The following is a 21736-nucleotide window of genomic DNA, read 5'->3' as shown; positions in this document are numbered from 1 at the left end:
CAGGAAGCCGACAGGGTTGAGGGGGACTCTGTGCAGGATGTTTTCAGACTCAGTTGCCAGTCCCAAACAGTGAGTAGTGCGCGATCTGGGTTTGCTTGTGATGCAGCTGAGGTCAGGGCTTTTTGTCAAGCCAAATGTGACTGGCCTGATGCATCAGTATTCACAGCACTCAGTTTGGTCCAGCACGTTCAGCATCTGTCGGGTGGTCAGGATACACTGCCAATGTTATCCACCGAGGAGCTCAGGTTGAGTCAGGAGCAGGACCCCTGCATCTCCAAGGTGTTGCCCTTTGTCGCTGTTCGGAAGCGGCCATCGAGACGTGAGAGGCATGGTGCTGACCAGAAGGTCCTCAGGCTGTTGAAACAGTGGGAGAAGTTGGAAGTCAATGATGGTGTCTTGTACAGGGTGACAAAGGACCCAGTGTCCAAGCAGAGGAGGTCTCAGTATGTTTTACCTCTGAGTCTGAAAGACAAGGCACTGTCTGGCATCCACGATCACGCTGGTCATCAGGGCCAGGACCGTACTCTCTCTCTTGCAAGGCAGCGTTTTTATTGGCCTGACATGGAGAGGGATATCAGAGCATATGTCAGATGCTGTCGGAGATGTGTGTTTGGGAAGACCCCAGAGCCAGCTGCTTGCGCGCCCCTGGAGAGCATTAAAACTTCCGCACCGATGCAGCTTGTGTGTATGGATTTCTGGTCCGCTGAGGACAGTAAGCAGCGGTCAGTCGATGTCTTAGTGGTTACTGACCACTTCACTAAGCTTGCTCACGCGTTCCCCTGCACCAATCAGACAGCGAAGCAGGTCGCCAAGAAACTCTGGGATCATGTATTCTGTGTTTACGGGTTTCCAGAGAGAATACATTCTGACCAGGGCACAAACTTTGAGAGTAACCTGATTGCAGAGCTTCTCAAGTTGGCGGGTGTAGCGAAGTCCCACACGACGGCCTACCATCCTATGGGTAATGGCGGGACAGAGCGTTTTAATCGCACGATGGGGAATATGCTCTGTTCCCTTCCGCTTCAGCAGAAGCAACAGTGGCCTCAGCAGATCCATTCTCTCATGCTCGCGTACAATGCCACTGTTCACGAGACCACGGGTTATGCACCTTTCTTCCTGATGTATGGGCGTGTCCCAAGACTGCCGGTGGATGTTATGTTCAGGCAGGTTTTGCATGATCCTCACGTTGTTGACTATGACTCTTATGCTCAGTCTCTGCTTTCGTGTCTAAGGAGTGCAATGGAGATCGCTCAGAAGCACTCCACGGCTGAGCAGCAGCATCAGGCACGACAGTACAACAGACACGCCAAAGGCACTGTCCTGTCTGTCGGGGATCGTGTTTTGGTTGCGAACCAGAGTGAGCGAGGGAAGAGAAAGTTGGCTGACAAATGGGAGAACGGAGTGTACACGGTTGTCGGTGTCAACCCCAATATCCACATCTACAAGATTCAGGATGCAGAGGGGCACACCAGAGTGGTGCACAGGAACCGTTTGTTGGAGGTCAACTTCTTGCCCCTTCCTGAGTTAGATCAGGGTGAGGAGTCCAGTACAACCAGTCAGTTGCTTGACTGCGCAGAGTCCGATGAGGAGGACAGTGCAGATGGCCTGACGGTCTCAGGGGATGCAGTGGGGCTAGCAGTCTCATCACTTGGAGACTCGCCTAGATCTGAGTGGGCAGAAGCGGAAGAGTTCATTCCGTCTAGTCTGGTAGTCAGTCCTGTGGGGGCCACTGCTCAGACTCCACCCAACACACACGCACCACACAACACACATGCACCACACATAGAGGCATCACACTCACTCGATGTAGGTGTTATATCTCACACTGATTCGCACACAGGGGCACCACCCTCACTCGATACAGATGTTGCAGCTCGCACTGTCTCACGCACACAAGTAGAGAGCGATGGTCGGGTTAGGACACGCACAGGGAGGGTGGTGAGGTCAGTGAACAGGTTAATAGAATCTATGGCTCAGATGCCATTTCTACGGAATGTGAGGGTTTGAACTTTGATGGAGGTTGGAGTCATTCAAACTAGTTTAATGTGAGTTATTAGGTGTCTATCAGACAGGGTTGTTTTGGGCCAAGTGCATGGTGTGGCGTATCAGGCGTCACATTGATCTAAGGGAATTCTGAGACTTGATCAACCTCATTATTTTCTGGACCTCGTAACCGAGGTAGCTCCTAAGTTGACTGGAGGACTAGGTCCTTCTTTTCACTTGTGCCAGTAGTCAGTGATGGACTTTTCCTTTCCTCTTTCTCTTTTTATCCTGCTGTCAGGATGTTGGTGAATTTCAGGAGGGGTGAATGTAACCAGGTTAAAATTAATGTTTTTATTTTATTTTGTTTGAGTATGAAATATCACCAAATCCTGTCTGTGTGCTGTTATTTGTGTTTACTACATTTTATTTTATGTCATTATTTACTTTTATGTATGTTTTTCAACGACCGTCATATACATGTACTGTCGCTTTAAGAGAGAGGTCTTGTGGGTACACGGAAGAGGGAACGCGGGAGAGGCCATTTTTGTTTTGTGGGAGGAGTCTCAAGCAGCAATCGAGCCGAGCCACACGTGTTTCTTACGGTAGGACAGTTTTGCTGGTTGAGGAGAACGTAACCTTGAGTATCCCTGTAAGAAGATACTGCAAGCTGTGGGATAAAGTACTTGTTTATCCTTTCTTACATCGGAGTCCCGTGGATGGTTTCTCCTTCTAACGCACACGAGTGAAGTCCGGGCAGTGGTTGAACTTCGACCCCCACGTCCGTAAGAAACACCGCTCCCGCTGGAGGACTGGACGTTTGTCAAAGAGTTTGAAACCAAAATAAATGGCAAGGTGGGCCAAATAGAGTCCTGTGTGTCCCCCCCTCCTTCCTTGATCATGATGATGATGATGATGATGATGAGAGACTGAGGGCCCCCCACAACACCTGGGGCCCCACCCAACTAGAACACAACGCAGAGCTAATGATGAGAGTGACGGGCGTGCAGCAGGCTGACCAGCATAGAACACCATAGGACTGCCCCCGTTACATTAACAAGGACTTCTTTTGTCTTATTAACATTTAGAGAGAGGTTGTTATCATGGCACCATATGGTTAAATCTTCTACCTCCCTCCTATAGGCCCTGTCATCACTGTCGCTTATTAGTCCAATCAATGTGGTGTCATCAGCGAATTTAATGATGCCGTTATTGTCATATTTGGCAACACAGTGGTGTGTAAACAGACTATACAATAGGGGACTGAGACAGCAGCCCTGGGGTACTCCGGTCCCAAGAACTAATGTCGATGAGTATGTTTTGCTTATTCTCATTGTCTGGGGCCTACCTGTCAGGAAATCGAATAGCCAATTACAAATAGATTTGCCCAGACCAAGACCTCTGAGTTTCAACACCAGTTTGAATGGTACAATTGTATCAAAAGCAGAGCTGTAATTAATAAACAACATTCTGACATAGGTATTTTTCTTTTCAATGTGTACCACGGCAGTATGCAGAGCAAGTGAGATAGCTTCGTCTATAGATCTGTTGGAACAGTAGGCAAACTGTAATGGGTCAAGGGTAACAGAAATGTTACATTTTATATATGATATTACCAATCTTTCCAGACACTTCATAATAATATTGGTGAACCATATTATGTATGCAGATTACCTTGTCATCCATACTCCCTGTAGCGCTGGTCTCCAGCAGCTCCTTAATATATGTTCTGTGTACGGTGTGGAGCATGATATTAAATACAGTGCTAGTAAGAGTGTTGTCATGATCTGCAGAACCAAAGAGGTCACTCATCTAACATTTCCTGATTTTAAATTGTCTGGTAAGAATCTTGGGGTATGTAATAAGATGAAATATCTTGGACATTATATTACTGAACAAATGACAGATGGTGATGATGCCGCATGATGTATACACAAGCAAACACTGTCACGCAAGTTTGGTATGTGTTCAGTTAGTGTGAAGATGTCTTTGTTCAGAGCATATTGTACACCACTTTATACTACACACCTGTGGTCAAACTACAAAAAAGCAAGCTTACAGAGGCTTCAAGTTGCTTATAATGATGCTATGAGAATACTACTAAAAAGACCTAGATGGTGTACTGGAAGTGAAATGTTTGTGGAGTCAATACTTTTCAGGCTCTTCTAAGAAATTTCATGTATGAATTTATTTGCCGGCTCAATGAATCTGATAATGTAATCATTATGAGTTTAACAAATATAAGATTCAGCGCCACACGCTACCAATCCCAGTTATAGCTGCCTTCTTATAAGACACTGATTTGTTCCATTTATGTTATTTTATTGTGTTTACTCTGTGTGTTGTCTGGGGTTTGTCTTTTACCTCTTTGTCTTTGTCTGTTATGGACCCTGAGTCTGCAATAAAGTTTTGAATTGAATTGAATAACAGGTCAAAGCAACAGGTTGGTAATCATTAAGGCAAGAGACGGGTGTTTTCTTGGGTACAAACACAATGGTGATTTTCTTTAAACAGAGTGGAACCACACACAATGACAGGGACAGGTTAAAAATGTCAGTAAAAACCTGAGATAGCTGAGTGTAACATGCCCTGAGGACATGGGAAGGGATGCCATCTGGGCCAGCAGCTTTACGAGCCTTCACCCTTTTTACAGGTTTTACTCACTTCAGCTCCTGTCACCTGTAGATCGACTTCATTGGGTGGCATTGTGCCGCTGTCACTCGGCCCAGGTTGTGAGCTTCAAAGCAGGCATATAAGTTGTTAAGCTCATCCGGGAGAGAGGCATGAGAGTTGAAAGCCACACTGGGTTTAGATTTCTAGTCCATAATCACCTGCAGCCCCCTCCACATGCGCCGTGAGTCACAGTCACTGTAGTCATTTTCCAGTTTGTCCCTATATTGTCTTTTAGTGGCTTTGATGGCTCTCCTTAAGTCATACCTGAATTTTCCTACAAGTCCTCCAACCCCTACGACCACATAGGTCGTGTACCCTCTAATACGACCCACATGCGCGTTTCCTAAATTAGCGCCCACTATAAGTCGTAATAAGCTGCTTGTACAAACGACCTATGGGGTCGTTTTTTGGTGGAGGACAGTCTCGATTTTCCGTAGCATTCCTTGTCCCCCGATATAAAAGCAGCTGTACACTCCCTCAATGTCAGGCGAATGTCACTGTTAATCCAGGGCTTCTGGTTGGGGTAGAAGCGAATAGATCATACTGGGGTACAGTTATCTACACAGAATCTAACATAACCAGTGACTGATTCAGCATACTCATCCAAACTCGAGGCTCGTCCAGTCCTGTTTCCTTCAGCTACAAAATACCGCAAAAATCCAAAATATTTTGTCCTTTAAGGATATCGAAAAATTAATTCACACTTTCATTTTCTCCCATCTAGATTACTGTAACTCCCTCTACTCTGGCCTCAACCAAGCTACTTTAAATCGTCTACAGTTGGTTCAGAATGCAGCTGCTAGACTACTAACTAGAACTAGCTGTAGGCCCCATATTACCCCTATTCTTGCATCCCTCCATTGGCCTCCCGTAAAATTCAGAATAATCTATAAGATCTTATTGACTACATTTAAAGCACTGTATGATCTTGCCGCCAATTATATTTCTGATCTTCTCACTCCTCATTCCACTTCCCGACCCCTCCCATCCTCAAACCTCTGTCTTTTATCCATCCCCCACTCCAACTGCAAAACAAAAGGTGAACGCGCTTTTGCAGTTTTAGCCCCAAGCCTCTGGAATAATCTTCCCCAATCCATTATAGAGTCGCTGAATCTTTGGACTGTTTTAAGCGGCTTCTAAAAACCCATCTTTTGAGACAAGCCTTTTTATAGATTCCCGCCCCCTGACTTCTGTTTTGTTTAGTTTTTAGCTTGGTCTATTACTCCCTATGCCATGTTTTTATATTCATTCAATTTATGTATTTATTCGTATTTTGTGTATTGAATGTAAAGCACTTTGTAACTGTATGTTTTTAAAAGTACTATAAATATAAAATTAAATATAAAACGTTGCTTGCTTGCTTGAATCCTTAAAGACTGACCAGTCTGTTGATTCAAAACATCCCTTAAATTTGGATTCGTGTTCTGTAGTCTAGCACTGTATTGTCCTCACAGTGGGCTGCACGCACTTCACTTTCTGCATGTGGTAACTATCTCTTAATCATAGTTGCCTTTCAAGTATTTACTAGATAACGCCCCACTGTTAATAGTTACTTTGAATAAGGCCTAGTAGTTTTTCAAGTGACTGGTTGCTATTCAGTTTGACACTATCAACTTTTTCATTTTGACTAGTCAAATCTGTAATGCAATATCAACATCTAGTTATGACTAGTCATGTTAATTCACTAATGTTAAAAATGTGTCAAGTAAAAACATCTGCTGATATCTTTATTTGGAATAGAAACTATATCTTATTAAAAAGCTAATTGTTGATACTGAATAGCAAATATTAATGTGAAAGTCAGAATTAGTCATTGATGAATAGTTACTAGTAGCTAATGTATAATGACTAGTAGAAATTGATTAACAACTAGTTCTAGTTAAATAGTGACCAGTAGTTAATGTAAAGTTGATATCTAATATGTAATGACTCATAGGGTTCAAATTACAAGCAGCTTGGTATAATTATAATTACAACTAGTGCCTTTAAATTATGTACTAGTAACTAAAATAAAAGAACTAGTGTTTATTGAAAAAGTGACTTGTCATTATCAAATTAGTAACCAGTGTTCATTCTAATAGAACTACTACTACTACTACTACTACTACTACTTCCGACTGCTCCCGTTAGGGGTCGCCACAGCGGATCATTCGTTTCCACCTCTTCCTGTCCTCCGCATCTTCCCCTGTCACACCAGCCACCTGCATGTCCTCCCTCACCACATCCATAAACCTCCTCTTTGGCCTTCCTCTTTTCCTCTCCCCTGGCAGCTCCATATTCAGCATCCTTCTCCCAACATACCAAGCATCTCTCCCCCACACATGTCCAAACCATCTCAATCTTGCCTCTCTTGCTTTGTCTCTAAACCGTCCAACTTGAACTGTCCCTCTAATATAATCATTCCTAATCCTGTCCTTCTTCTTCATCACTCCCAATGAAAATCTTAGCATCTTCAACTCTGCCACCTCCAGCTCCGCCTCCTGTCTTTTCGTCCGTGCCACTGTCTCCAAACCATATAACATAGCTGGTCTCACAACCATCTTGGAAACCTTCCCTTTAACTCTAGCTTGTACCCTTCTGTCGTAAATCACTCCTGACACTCTTCTCCACCCACTACACCCTGCCTGCCCTCTCTTCTTCACCTCTCTCCTGCACTTTCCGTTACTTTGGACAGTTGACCCCAAGTATTTAAACTCATATGCCTTTGTCACCTCTACTCCTTGCATCCTCACCATTCCACTGTCCTCCCTCTCATTCACACATAGGTATTCCATCTTACTCCTACTGACTTTCATTCCTCTTCCCTCCAGTGCATACCTCCACCTCTTCAGGCTCTCCTCAACCTGCACCCTACTCTCGCTACAGATCACAATGTCATCTGTGAACATCATCGTCCATGGAGACTCCTGCCTGATCTTGTCCGTCAACCTGTCCATCACCATTGCAAACAAGAAAGGGTTCAGAGCCGATCCTTGATGTAATCCCACCTCTACCTTGAACCCATCTGTCATTCCAACCGCACACCTCACCACTGTCACACTGCCCTCATACATATCCTGCACCACTCCTACATACTTCTCTGCAACTCCCGTCTCCCTCATACAATACCACACCTCCTCTCTCAGCACCCTGCCATATGCTTTCTCTAAATCCACAAAGACACAATGCAACTTTTTCTGGCCTCTGTACTTCTTCATCAACATTCTCAAAGCAAACATCTCATCTGTAGTGCTCTTTCGTGGCATGAAACCATACTGCTGCTCGCTAATCGACACCTCTCCTCTTAACCCAGCTTGTATTACTCTTTCCCATATCTTCATGCTGTGGCTGATCACCTTTATACCTCTGTAGTTGCTACAGAGGTACAAAGTTCTAAATTCTAATAGAACTAGTATCTAATTTTTAAGAAGGTGATTTTTACAATAGCAACTAGTGGCTGTCAGAATAGTGACTAGTCTTTAAATATAAGTACTAATGTCTAATTTTAGTGACTAGCACTTTAAAATGAATAACTGATGAGCTCCAGGTGACCACCGAAAGCCGGTGCACAGCCATGCAATAAAACGCATCACCTTTGAGCTTATCACCTCCAGTACCTTACGCAACCAGCAAAGAAAATGAACTATTTTCATGTACGACACGCATTCGTACACAATCCAGGTCTTGCTCTCAGCTCGCATCAGAATCATTGGGGCAATATCTTACACTGGCCAGATGATGGGCTCCAACGGCACCCCACCGCCTGATTTTTATAAACTCTTGCAGCTCACATGCTCGATATGGGCATTTAGCTAGCCCCGCCCTCATCGGGTAAACCGCACCCTGTGATTGGTGGACTTGAAGCGGCATCAGAAACATAACTGGACTGTAGCGAGAGGTGGGCGTATCCGGAGGCAGTGGTTTTGCAACTGGATGGGGTTGTGCGTCCTGATGTAACTTGGGGCTGCTGTGTAAGTGCCCTGCCGAAACAAATCTGCCCCAACACCGAGGTAACTTCGCTGTACTGCGGAGATCATCCGGCCTGCAGTTCATTTAGCACGATCCAGAGAAAATGGCAGCGATAGACCTCGCAAAAGTTGGGAAAAACCTGTTGAAGAAGGCTGACACCGGAGAGGTACGCTGTTGTGTAATTTTGTTTGTCACCGATGGTACCTGCAAGATCGTTTCTGTATATGTAAACTTGACCATGTGGGTTGGTTTGCGTGTAAAGTCGCCATCGTCCTTCATAAACGTCGCTTACGGCTTATAACGGTTATTGCGCATGCCGAGAGCCCAGCGCCCCGCTTGTCTTGCAGCGTTGCTGTCAGTTGGATTGCCCTGAACGGAGCCTGTGGGTGGGTGGCGTAATGATGATTAGCTACGCTGTCGTGCCGGAGGGAATACGCGATACATTTAACAAAACCATAACACCGTGCTGTTAATGATATAATATCTAAACTTCCCAACAGATCTCACCCCTCACCTCACCCTGTCTGATTAATTAATGCAGCTGACTGTCAAGTTGCACTACTTGTGTTGCAGAATGTGGAGCTCCGGTCTCTGTGGAGCGATCAGCCGGCGGTGCTGTTCTTCCTGCGCAGGTTTGGCTGTCAGGTGTGTCGTTGGACGGCGTCGGAGATCAGTAAACTGGAACCAGATCTGAGAGCCAATGGTGTAGCCCTGGTGGGCGTTGGACCAGAGGACGTAGGGCTAAAGGAGTTCAGGGAAGGAGGGTTTTTTAGAGGAGGTAACCACATGCTTTATCCCGCTGTATACATCCATCCATCCATCCATCCATCCATCCATCCATCCATCCATCCGTCTATCTATCTATCTATCTATCTATCTATCTATCTATCTATCTATCTATCTATCTATCTATCTATCTATCTATCTATCTATCTATCTATCTATCTATCTATCTATCTATCTATCTGTCTGTCTGTCTGTCTGTCTGTCTGTCTGTCTGTCTGTCTGTCTGTCTGTCCGTCCGTCCGTCCGTCCGTCCGTCCGTCCGTCCGTCCGTCTGTCTGTCTCTCCATCCATCCATCAGCCTGTTTATGATGATTTATTATGCAATGTACTAAATAAGCAAGTGTCAGCTCGTTAGAGGAGGATTTTTTTTCTTTAAGTTTTCAGTTACACTGAACCTAACTGAAGATGTATGAATCTATTGTAAAGTTTTGTGGAGAAAGGCATCCTCACATACAAGTGGCTTATTGTAGCCCATTAGCACTTTGCTAATGTATGCCAACCCTGGGCTCAAATGCTACTGTAAGCTGAACCACAGGGAAAACCTCTTTTTGTCAGGTCACAGTTATGACCTGACAAAGTGGCATTGTCACCCTTGCACAATATTATATATGTAATTGTAGATGTGGTTGTGTCACATGGACATCACCATAGGCAGCCTGTTGTGCAACTATGAATAATCAATATACATTTTCTTCCTTTACAGCTCTTTATTTGGATGAGAAAAAGATAAACTACAATGATTTGGGCTTCAAAAGGTGAGTCCTCTGCCATGTAATGAAAAAGCTGGTGGAAAAACTGTAAAGCTTGTCTTAACGTTGAATTAAATTGAGCTCATTCACCAGAGAAGTTTGACCATAAGCTTAGCTTTCTTCCTAATTGTTTGCTCATCTAGTGCTGTTTGGTCTATGTGAAAATAATGACATTTGACCCATTGGGTTTTTTTTTTCTTTGTCAACATTATTTAAACCACCGTTATGTAAACCTTCACTCATTATTGATATATTTTGCAACAATGGGGAGTCAGACCATATTTTCTCCTATTCAGGTACTCTGCCATAAGTGTGGTCCCTGCTGCATTGGGAAAGAAAGTACGAGATGTTGCTGCAAAGGTATCGACACGATTAGATTGTGGTTCAGCAAAATCTCTGCTCAGTCTCCAGAATTTCACAAGTGTTTGCATTCTTCATACTGTGTGTGTCAGACATGCCCTAAGCCTTGGATGCATGTTTATGAACTTGAAAGCCTGACTTCTGACCAACTCTCTTTGTGCTCTGTCATTCAGGCCATTGCCCAAGGGATCCGGGGGAATTTCAAAGGCGATCTGCTACAGAGTGGAGGAGTGCTCATTGTGGCCAAAGGTAGTCCTATACGTAACAATAGCCCCTTTTACACTTGGCATTAACATGTGTCTTACACCCAGATGTTGTCTTGACATGATTTAGCCAAATTGCGCTGACATCGGATTGCGCTTGCCAGTGTTGGGCAAGCTACTTGGAAAGTGTCGAGCTAAGTTACTAGTTAGTCTACATTAAGTGAAGCTTCACTACACCAAAGAGAAATGTAGCAAGCTAAGCTACAGCAACATGGCAAAAGTAGTTTACTACGTCAAAGCCAGTTTCATTCCAAGTCGACGCGATCTCAGTGATCACTGCCAGTCAAAAAGATATGCTGGCAAAAAATGTTCAGTTCAATTCTTTATTAAACACTAAGCTGTGTTCTCTGCTCTCACTGCTCCAAAACCAATTGGGCAACAAAAACAAACTTCCATCCATCCATCCATTATCCAAACCGCTTATCCTGCTGTCAGGGTCACGGGGATGCGGGAGCCTATCCCAGCAGTCATTGGGCGGCAGGCAGAGACACACCCTGGACAGGCCTCCCAGCCATCACAGGGCAAAAAAACAAAACAAAAACGGCAGCCATACCGACATGTACCCTGACTCTGCCAGATGATGGCAGCTAAGCAGGTATGGGCTTGGCTAGTACTTGGATGGGACACCTCCTGAGAAAACTACTAAAATAAAAACAAACTTAAAAAAAAACATGTGTTCCACATAACAAAAAAGGTGCTAAGAGTATGTGTATGTTCATTTGTGTGTGTGTGGAAGAGTGCAGATGATTCATTGCCGTCAGCCAAACAATTGGTAAGTGACATCATATACGTCATATGGACGTGCTTCTGTGGGCTACACATACAGGTCCGTGTATGGCGCTGGCGTTTTATTTCAGACCGCTGCAGATATTTCCGCTGCGCTTGAGCTTCAGAAGTGTTTGGGGAAAGTGTAGTTTTTGTGGACGCTAGCGCACTGGTTGATCAATAAAAGAGATTTGCTACTGAAACGCTATTTGATTCAGAAAACAGCAACGCTACCGCCAAGCGACTGACAAATGTAGGTGAGCTAGTAATGTTGTAGGGACGCTACTCCACAACACTGTGTAGTGATGCACTTTACGTTAACCAGCAATGATAACTTTTTTAATTGTAGAAATCGTCTCTTACAATATATGACATTAAGACTAAAACAGAAAACCTGTAGGCATCACAATAAAATGAGGAAACTAGGATAACATAACAGGCTTGACTCCACTCTCAACAGGACAATACATTCAACATGGCAACAGGAGTTTGGGTAAATGTAACAAAAGATAACTGCTGGGATAGGCTCCAGCATCCCCGCGACCCTGAGAGCAGGATATGCGGTTTGGATAATGGAATGGAATATAAAATAATAACTTACAGAAAGGGTAAGAAATAAAGTCAAATTTCTTTAAAAAAAAATCTTGTAGCATAGACTCTAGATACTCCCTAAAGCTGGCCCTGAAGAGTTTAAATGATGGGCGAGACCTGGTTTTACGGACGTGGTATTTCCCCAGTAAAATTAACAGTCAGAATTTTCACTCTCACTGCCAGAAGGGGGAGACAGTAACTTCCACACTGCAGGTTTTAGTTTGACATTAGAAAAGGAGAAGGTGGAGCAGAGAAAGCAGCCATTGAAAAAAAGATAAACGATAGAATGATGCAATACGATGCTTTAATTTACAAGGTTCCAGAAGCCAGTGTGCTGCTGACACGACTACTCCTGTTTTAGGGTTGAACACGTGTATTTGTCAGGGTTTTAATTTTATAATATGTAGCATTTTGAGGTCAAATTCTTGTTAAGAGCAATTGGAATTTGGATGTGGTGAGACAATGAGCAGATTAGTTCATAATTAATTAGTTGAAAGTTTGATTATATCAGGGAACCACTCTCGTTCAGAGAGAACGTCTCGCCGTTTATATCAGTTGAACAGTATGAAAGCAGTGTTTTCTGTTTGTGATCTTTGATTACCCATAAGATTGCCCACACAAACACATCAGAAGCGGACTTTATCCAAATCAACAATTTATTGAGTACAACTACACAGTAAAATAAGGAAAATAAGTGAGAATAAAAGAAAGCAGAAATAAGAGAAACAAAAGAAAGCCATAAAAATAACAAGCTAACAGTGGAAATGGGGGTGAAGTGTGGTATACCCGGGGAAATAACTCTGAATCAAGGTTCAAACCAAACACACTGCATACCATATGCTGATATATCAGGCAGCTAAAGGGGTGTTGGTCTTGTGCCATGCATGCAGCTTGAACTAAAGCGCAAGAGAGGGAAAGATAGAGAGAAAATGAGAGAGTGAAAGAGAATCAAGCAGCTTGGATACACACACACACACACTGCCAAATTTCAGGTCAGTACGAGGTAGTTATCACATCGTAGTCAGTGGGTGCAAATGGTGTGCCTTGCTGCTGTTGATGAAGTCACTTCTCACTTCTTTCTCGGTGTCTGGTCCACTTTGGGCTGATGGTAGCTGAAGGGATCTGCCTACTTTTAAGATTGCAAAAAGTATGGTGTGTCCTAGGAACTGCACTTTTGAAACTTGGCCTCTGAGGAGAGGGGACCAGGTCTTGATGTGTGTACTAACCCACTTCATTTGCATGAATGAAACTTCTCGGCACAGGTTTAAACATACATTCCCTACATTTTTGTACTTTTGCAGTACAAGCGTGAAAAACATCTTCGTGCGTCAGTATATTAGCTCCACTTCGACATCAAATATGCCTGACCAGATCTTTAAAAAAAACTATTTAACATGAAAATCCAAAAAACTGTCTGCTATAAGGTCAGGGGCAGCCTTGGCCTAAAGGCAAGAGGAGCAGGCTTGTGACTGAAAGATCGCCGGTGCGATCCCCAGACCCTCAAAAAAATGTTGGTTGGGGGCAAATGAACGGAGCTCTCCCCTCCCCCAATACCCATGGCTGATGTGCCCTTGAGCAAGCCACTTAACCCCCCCGACCAACTGCTCAGTGGCCACCAGTGAAGACTGTGGCTGTACTGGGCAACTCCCAGGTATGAATGGGTAGCAGGGTGTTACTGAAAAAGAGCACATGTGCTTAGCTTAGTACTCTGGGTAAGTAAAGGTTTAAAAAAATAATCAGTTGCACATGTGATATAAATCATTTGGTACATTATGCAATATTTACAAATCACACAAGGAATGCCTATTTTCTTTCAATCGTGTATACATTTTTGAAGTCCTTTGATTCAACTGGAAAAGTATTCCAGAGTCATGTGAGGGAGAATAGTAAAGTGAGACAACAGGGGGATGGTGAGCCTGTCTTTGATTGGGTGAAAGCCTTCATGGGTCAATAAGCCCACTGTTTGTTTATTCTGATCATTTGGGGAAGAGACCCCGGTGGAGGATGGTAGAGCAACCCTTCCTGTAGTCCTTTTGATCTGAACTGCTCGGAGGTAAGGGTTGCTGTGAATATGGCATCCCCTACTTGGTTAATAGGAGTCCTGCATACAATTCAGGTGTGGCTGGTCACTCTGCTCCAACTGCTATTTGTCATTTTATTCAGGTATACACTGATCAGCCAAAACATTAAAACCGCTGACAGGTAAGTGAATAACATCATCTGTGAAGTGACTGACGAGGCCACTTAGATGAGTGATGAGTCATTTCTCTCAATAAAAGTTGGGTCCAGATGAACTGATTCAACTTTCTGTGATTGGTTATCTCATTACATCCATCCATCCATTATCCAAACCACTTATCCTGCTCTCAGGGTCACAGGGATGCTGGAGCCTTTCCCAGCAGTCATTAAGTGGTAGGTTGGAAGACACCCTGGACAGGCCGCCAGGCCATCACAGGGCCTATGTATATATAAAATATCTCCCTCTCACCCTTTTCGGGTGGTGTCTGTCTTCCTCAAGCTTGGGTCCTCTAGCAGAGGCCTGGGAGTTTGAGGGTTCTTTGTATTATCTTAGCTGTTCCTAGGACTGCACTCTTCTGGACAGAGACCTCAGATGTTGTTCCTAGAATCTGCTGGAGCCACTCTCCCAGTTTGGGGGTCACAGACCCTAGTGCTCCTATTACCACTGGGACTACTGTGGATTTCACCTTCCACATTCAATCTAGTTCTTCCCTCAGCCCTTGGTATTTCGCTAGCGTGTCATGCTCTTTCTTCCTGATGTTGCCATTGCTCTGGATTGCTACATCAATCACTACTGCTGTCTTCTCTACCTTATCGACCACCGCAATGTCTGGTTGGTTAGCCAGCATCTGCTTGTCACTCTGGAACTTGAAGTCCCACAGGATCTTAGCTCTGCCATTCTCAACCACCTTTGGTGCTGTCTCCCATTTGGACTTGGGGACTTCCAGTCTGTATTCAGTACAGATATTCCTGTACACTATCCCAGCTACTTGGTTATGCCTTTCAGTGTACTCTTTCCAACATAGCATGTTACACCCTGCTACTAAGTGCTGGACTGTCTCGGGGGCATATTTGCACAGCCTGCATCTTGGGTGTTGTCTGGCATGGTAGACCCCTACCTCAATCGATCTGGTTCTGAGTGCCTGTTCTTGTGCTGCTATGATCAGAGCCTCTGTGCTGTCCTTCAGTCCAGCCTTTTCTAGCCACTGATAGAAGATGTAGCTGATATCGAGAAATCCTATCTGTCAATGGTACATCCCACGGAGGAGCTTGATCTTCCATGACTTCTCCTCTCTTCTTCCTCTGCACTCTGTCCTCTGCTGCCTGAGGTACTCATTCAGCAGTTCATCCTGGGGGACCTTTTTTCTGATGTACTCATGGATGTTCCTTGTTTCATCCTGGATAGTGGCCCTGACACTCACTAACCCTCGGCCCCCATCTTTTCGCTTATAAGGCTGCTAGACTTCAGGTGGATCCCTCCATGCATTTTGAGGAGTTTCCATGTCCACGTGTGTGTTTGTGTTGCGGTCTGAACAGAGCAGGTGGAATCCTCACCTATCCATTTGTCAAAATTTTGCAGCAATGGCCGCACATCATTGGATGCTCCAGTTAGTTTTATCCTTCACTATATCATTCTTTTAAAGTAAGGATGCACTTCTGTTTGTTCAGGAATAATTACATGTGTTTGTATTTGTATTAAACCATAACAAGACTCATAGATTTTTAAACCCTTGTAAATATTCTGTAGTTAAATTCATTGATTTTTTTTTTGTAATGTTTAAAATAATTTTGTATTTATTTACAATTTTCAAAACCAGTCAAAAACTACTACTGTCAAAACGGATCAATCAAGTATAAAGCAAAATGTTTTTACAGGAATATGTGGATATCCCACCCCACCCAAAAAAATAAACAAATTGCTTTAATATTTTAACAGCCACACACACCCATCAGTGTTGCGAGGAGTTTTGGGCTCCCCGACAACATGTGGCACGGTCTAAAGGGTCCTTATTATTTTGGGCCCTGTGGAAAACCCCCTCCCATTTTCCCTCAATTCCGGAGCCCCACCCCACACCATCAACGCTTTATATTCTCCTTATCCTTCACAGTCACTCCACTTCTAGACTGCCCAGAGCTGTCAGTGATCTTATCTGCTGGGTGAAACGTTTATTTCAGATGTTGAGACAATAAGAAAAAAAATGCAACCGCAAAATCATCTCCCAGTTCAAGTCATATGACCTTGATGCAAGTATGTAGACTTCCTCATACGTGGTGAATTATACATCTTTTATTCATAAAGAAAGGCTATATGCAATGGCGGCAGTTCTCTTTTCAAAGACGACTTTAAGGACATTCTTCTCACATGTCACTTTTCTTATTATCACTGTTGTCTTGTGAGACTCGTCGGGAATCAGTGCAACGAGGACGTGCATATGGCAACAACCCCAGCTGTCAGTTCCTATTTGCACACACTTCAATTCTGCTTTACAGGTTATGTACGCCGAGTTGAATTCGCGAGGAGGAAGACCATTAAATTAACAAAGCACAAAAATTGCAAAAAGATTTTTAAAAAATCGCCCTAAAAAAAACAATTGCCGATTGGACTCAGCCAATCACCCAAGCCTACAGCGTGCACATTTTCCTCAATGAAATGAAGGCAGTGCACTGATGATATTGTCGCTTTACTTTATTGAATTTGTTGAAGTTGCGCGAGTGACTGGTGGACATGCGAGTGACTGGTGAGCACGCGAGTGACTGATGAGCACTACGTCAGCTGTAGAGACTTGTTATCTCCGCAAGGTGGTATGCGTTTGGTCACTTTGTGTCTGTCCGCGGCTAATCTCACAAACTGCTCATTAGACTATCAGACCAAAGACATTTGCGCAGTTATGATTGTAGTGTGGTGGGCACGTATGGGGGACAGAATTCAACCCAGGAACTAAGGGTTAAGTCATGGTTGCCCTGGCACCCGTCCCTACCGCCCAACACAGCGCTCCGGTGTCCCAGGTGCCCCCAGGTCTGCAGTCAGCGGACTACGTGTTCGTCCGTCACGACGCACACCGCCCCCCTCTGCAACCCCCTTATGACGGCCCCTTCCGCGTCCTGGAACGGGGAACTAAGCACCTGGTGGTGGATTTTGGGGGCACGGCCGAGCATGTTTCAGTGGACCGAGATAAACCCGCACACCTGGACTTGACGCAGCCGTTGGAGTTAGCTCAACCTCCTCGTCGCGGTCGTCCCCCGGCTCCGCTTCCTCCCCCCGTGGAGGCCCGCGCTGCCTCTTCTGCTCCTCAGGCCGACCTCCACAGGCCCGCGTCAATGCCTCCCAGAGACACTCCGGCCCCTGTTACCCGGAGCCGCCGCGGACGGCCTGTCGTCCCCCCGCGCCTGCCTGACTTCGATTACTAGGGCGAATTCTGGGGGGGCTCATGTGGTGGACACGTATGGGGGACAGAATTCAACCCAGGAGCTAAGGGTTAAGTCATGGTTGCCCTGGCAGGTTAACGCAGGGTTAAGTTATGGCTGTCCAGCCAGTTTTCTGGTTATTCTTGCCGCCTCCGCTCAGTCGAGCTGTGGTTTTGTTGTCTCTCTGATTTACCGTGGATTAAAGAAAGTTGCCTACACGGCTAAAGTGTGAACCTACGGTCTTCTCCGTTCCTTCGGCTCTACACTGGTGACCCCGACGTCGGTTTTCGGATAAGTTTTCTGAAACCACACACATTATGGCTACGAACGCCGTTGCAATTAAACTGCCGGAGTTTTGGGAGTCTTCCGCGGCTACGTGGTTCACACAGGCTGAGGCACAGTTCGCGCTCAGAGACATAACAGCAGACGAGACCAGGTACTACTACGTAGTGGCAGCGCTGGGGTGCGCTACGGCTTCCAGGATAAGCGGTTTCATAACCAACCCACCGGCCGATGGTAAATACGCCGCACTTAAACATCTCCTCCTTGAAACTTTTGAACCGTCAACAACGGAGAGAGCACGTCGCCTCTTCGCAATTCAGGGCTTGGGAGATGGTAAACCATCGGAGCTAATGAGCAGGATGTTAAACCTACTGGGTCAAGAAAAGCCATGTTTCCTGTTTATGGAGCTGTTTCTGCGCAACATGCCGCCCCACGTCCAGACTGCGCTCGCTAACTCCACCATCACTGATCCCCGTGAGCTGGCAAAGGAGGCTGACCGATTCTTCGTCGCTACACAACGTTCCTCCCATGCCGGGGTGCTGGCTCCTACCTTCACTGGCCCCCCGCCGACATCGCGGGCGTGGCCCGACGGTGGCGCCACAGCATCAGACCGCTACAAGCCCTCTGGACTCTGTATGTACCACGCTCGATTTGGTGCGAAAGCTAAACAGTGCCGTTCCCCCTGCAACTACAGGCCGACGGGAAACGAGAGGGCCAACACTCAGTAGTGGCCATGAGTGTTGGCGATACGAGCAGGCTACTCTTCATCCTCGACACCATCTCCGGTCGGCGATTTCTTTGTGACACGGGTGCACAGAGAAGCGTGCTCCCTGCTACTGACGTCGACATCATGGGCGGGGAGCGGGGCCCCCAGTTGGCGACGGCTGACGGCAGCCCTATCCACACCTACGGCGTGCGGTCTGTAGAACTGTGTTTTGGTGGACAACGTTTCACGTGGGAGTTCGTCATGGCCAATGTAACGCTTCCCCTCCTCGGAGCTGATTTTTTGTGCGCTTACGGTTTGCTAGTGGACATTCAGAACAGCCGTCTGGTCGATGCCTTAACCTTCTCCTCCTTCGCATGTACGCGGAGGGAAGCGGCCTATGCAGGTCTAGCCAACTCTCTCTCAGAGGCAGACAAGTTCAACCGCCTCCTCACTGAGTTCCCTGACCTCACCCAGCCTACCTTCTCTGCACCCACCGCTAAGCATGGGGTGGAGCATCACATTGCTACGAAGGGGCCCCCGGTCTACGCCAGAGCCAGGCGTCTCGACCCCGCCAAACTCGCCATTGCCAAGTCCGAGTTCGAGCACCTGGAACGCATGGGGATCATCCGCCGCTCTGACAGCCCGTGGGCGTCCCCACTCCACATCGTTGCTAAGCCTGATGGAGGTTGGCGCCCATGCGGGGACTACCGCCGACTAAATGACGCCACCACGCCCGACCGCTAACCTGTCCCGCATATCCAGGACTTTTCTGCAAACCTGTCTGGCAAACGCATCTTCTCAAAAGTCGACCTGGTCCGTGGTTATCATCAAGTTCCCGTGCATCCCTCGGACATCCCCAAGACAGCGGTGACTACCCCATTCGGCCTATTTGAATTCCTACGAATGCCATTTGGACTCAAAAACGCGGCCCAGTCCTTTCAGCGGCTGATGGATTCACTGCTCCGTGGCCTTCCTTTCATCTTCGTCTATTTGGACGACATACTCATCGCCAGCGCCTCCGAGGAAGAACACCTGTCCCATCTTCACGCCCTCTTCACACGCCTCAGCCAGCATTGGCTGATCGTCAACCCGGCGAAGTGCCGGTTCGGGCTGACGGCCATTGATTTCCTCGGGCACCGCATCACTGGGGACGGGACGGTCCCCCTGCCCTCAAAGGTGGAAGCGGTGGCGGCCTTTCCGCGCCCCCAAACAGCTCATGCGCTCAGGGAGTTCATCGGGATGGTGACATTCTACCACCGCTTCATTCCCCGAGCCGCCTTTATCATCCGGCCACTGTACGAGGCGCTGAAAGGCAAGTCCCCCAACCAGGCGTTCGACTGGACAGCAGAGTGGGACCGTGCGTTCACCGAGACTAAAGCTGCGCTCTCCCAGGCTACCCTGCTAGCGCATCCTTCACCTACAGTGCCTATTTCCATAACCACGGATGCATCGGACTATGCTGTTGGTGCGGTTCACGAGCAGTGGGTGGGGGGGGGGATTGGCAGCCTTTGGCCTTTTTCAGTCGCCAGCTTACACCCCGAGAGCGCAAGTATAGTACTTTTGACAGGGAACTCCTCGGTCTCTGGCTCGCCGTCCGGCATTTCCGGTTCCTGCTAGAGGGCCGCGAGTTTACTGCATACGTGGACCACAAGCCCCTCACGTTTGCCATGTCCAAGATGGCCGAGCCATGGTCTGCTCACCAGCAGCGACAACTCTCCTACATTTCGGAATTCACTACCGACATTCAGCACGTCGCTGGTAAGTCTAACCAGGTAGCTGACTGCCTCTCTAGGGCAGTGATTGGAGCAGTCCACCTAGGCCTGGACTATGCACAGATGGCCGTTGACCAGGCCACGGACCCGAGCATCCTCCGTCTCCGGACCTCCGACACGGGGCTCCGCCTGCAGGACGTTCCTTTCAGCGACACAGGTGTCACCCTCCTGTGTGACGTCTCCACAGGACAGCCCAGGCCCATCGTCCCAGACAGCTGGAGACGCCCCGTGTTTGAAGCTGTGCACGGCCTCTCTCATCCAGGTGGTAAGCCATCCGTGCGCCTGACCTCTGCTAAGTTTGTGTGGGAGGGACTTAAGAGAGACGTGAAAGCGTGGGCCGACTCGTGTGTTACCTGTCAGCGGGCTAAGATACACCGCCACATTAAGGCGCCCCTGGAACGCTTCGCAGTGCCAGAGAGAAGATTTGACCATGTCCACGTCGACCTGGTCGACACGGCGCTCTGTTGCCGCACGCATGCGCACAGTTGACTTAGATCGGGCAGCGGCAGTGCCTGTTGACGTATTCGGGTATCAGTGTTGAAAGTAAACAAAATGTCGATCATATTTCGCAAATCAGCAAATAATTCACTGCCGATCTCAGCAGAGGAAAACTGGAAAAACTCTGAATAAACCAAAAATAATTCGCTTTATTCGCCTCTCCGCCATGTTTGTTTAACTGACATGAGGGAGATCAGATGCACAAGTGCCATAGACTCCAATGTTAAAACGCCGCTATGGAAATAGTTTCAAGAGGAGGATTAATCACAGTCACAGCTGGAAACCACCTCAGGAGCTACAAGAAAAAAATTTCCCATGGCTGAGCGGTTTTCTTACCATTTTTTTATAACTTTAGAATGAATGGATGTCATTCACCTACATTCATTTTATATCATGGAAACCGCAATGTCTAAACTCATCTGAAGTATTTTTTAAGGGCCCCTTCTCCCAGTAGGTGAAAAAAAGGGGTGGTTTGTCACCAAGTCCGAGCACCGGAGAAGGGGAGATACACCTAGTGGAGAGCTGCACTCCACTGAGTGCACTCTTCTAGTTGTTTTTGTGCCATGTGGTGATGCTGCAGTAGCTGCTCTAGTGTACAGTGGTGTGTGTTGTGGTTGTTGAAGATCAGCTGTCTTGTTGTTGATCCAGTAGTGCGTATTGTGCATGATAGTGCATTTTTCATGTGGCTGTGTTGGCTGTATTGGCACCCATATGAGGTGTGTGTGTGTGTGTGTGTGTGCTGACTGAAACCCCACGGTATGCTACTGTCAGTGAAATTATTTAAATACACATGTGATCCTCTGCAACCCCTGAAAGGACGATATGGTCTTTCCAAGAGACCTAGTTTGTGTCCTCAAGATAAAATATCAACATGCACAAAAACAGACCATATCATACAATTATCAATGAAAAGAATCGAAAAATATTGGTAACCTCTGC

The 21736-nt window shown here is 46.4% G+C and overlaps 1 protein-coding gene across 1 annotated transcript in view; it reads left to right on the top strand.

Annotated features, from left to right (window-relative positions):
• The first annotated feature begins 8586 nt into the window (after positions 1 to 8586).
• prxl2b (peroxiredoxin like 2B) overlaps positions 8587 to 21736 on the top strand; it is a 53652-nt gene continuing 40502 nt past the window's right edge. The window contains exons 1-5 of the mRNA XM_056273710.1: positions 8587 to 8767; positions 9175 to 9379; positions 10091 to 10142; positions 10433 to 10496; positions 10670 to 10745. Of these exons, the coding sequence (XP_056129685.1) occupies positions 8705 to 8767; positions 9175 to 9379; positions 10091 to 10142; positions 10433 to 10496; positions 10670 to 10745 (460 nt within the window). The 5' untranslated portion in view covers positions 8587 to 8704. The remainder of the gene's footprint in view (positions 8768 to 9174; positions 9380 to 10090; positions 10143 to 10432; positions 10497 to 10669; positions 10746 to 21736) is intronic.

Source organism: Lampris incognitus, chromosome 2, assembly GCF_029633865.1.
Source record: "Lampris incognitus isolate fLamInc1 chromosome 2, fLamInc1.hap2, whole genome shotgun sequence".
Taxonomy (NCBI): Eukaryota; Metazoa; Chordata; class Actinopteri; order Lampriformes; family Lampridae; genus Lampris; species Lampris incognitus.
Note: the sequence above shows the minus strand (reverse complement) of the source record. Positions and strands in the feature narration are given on the sequence as shown.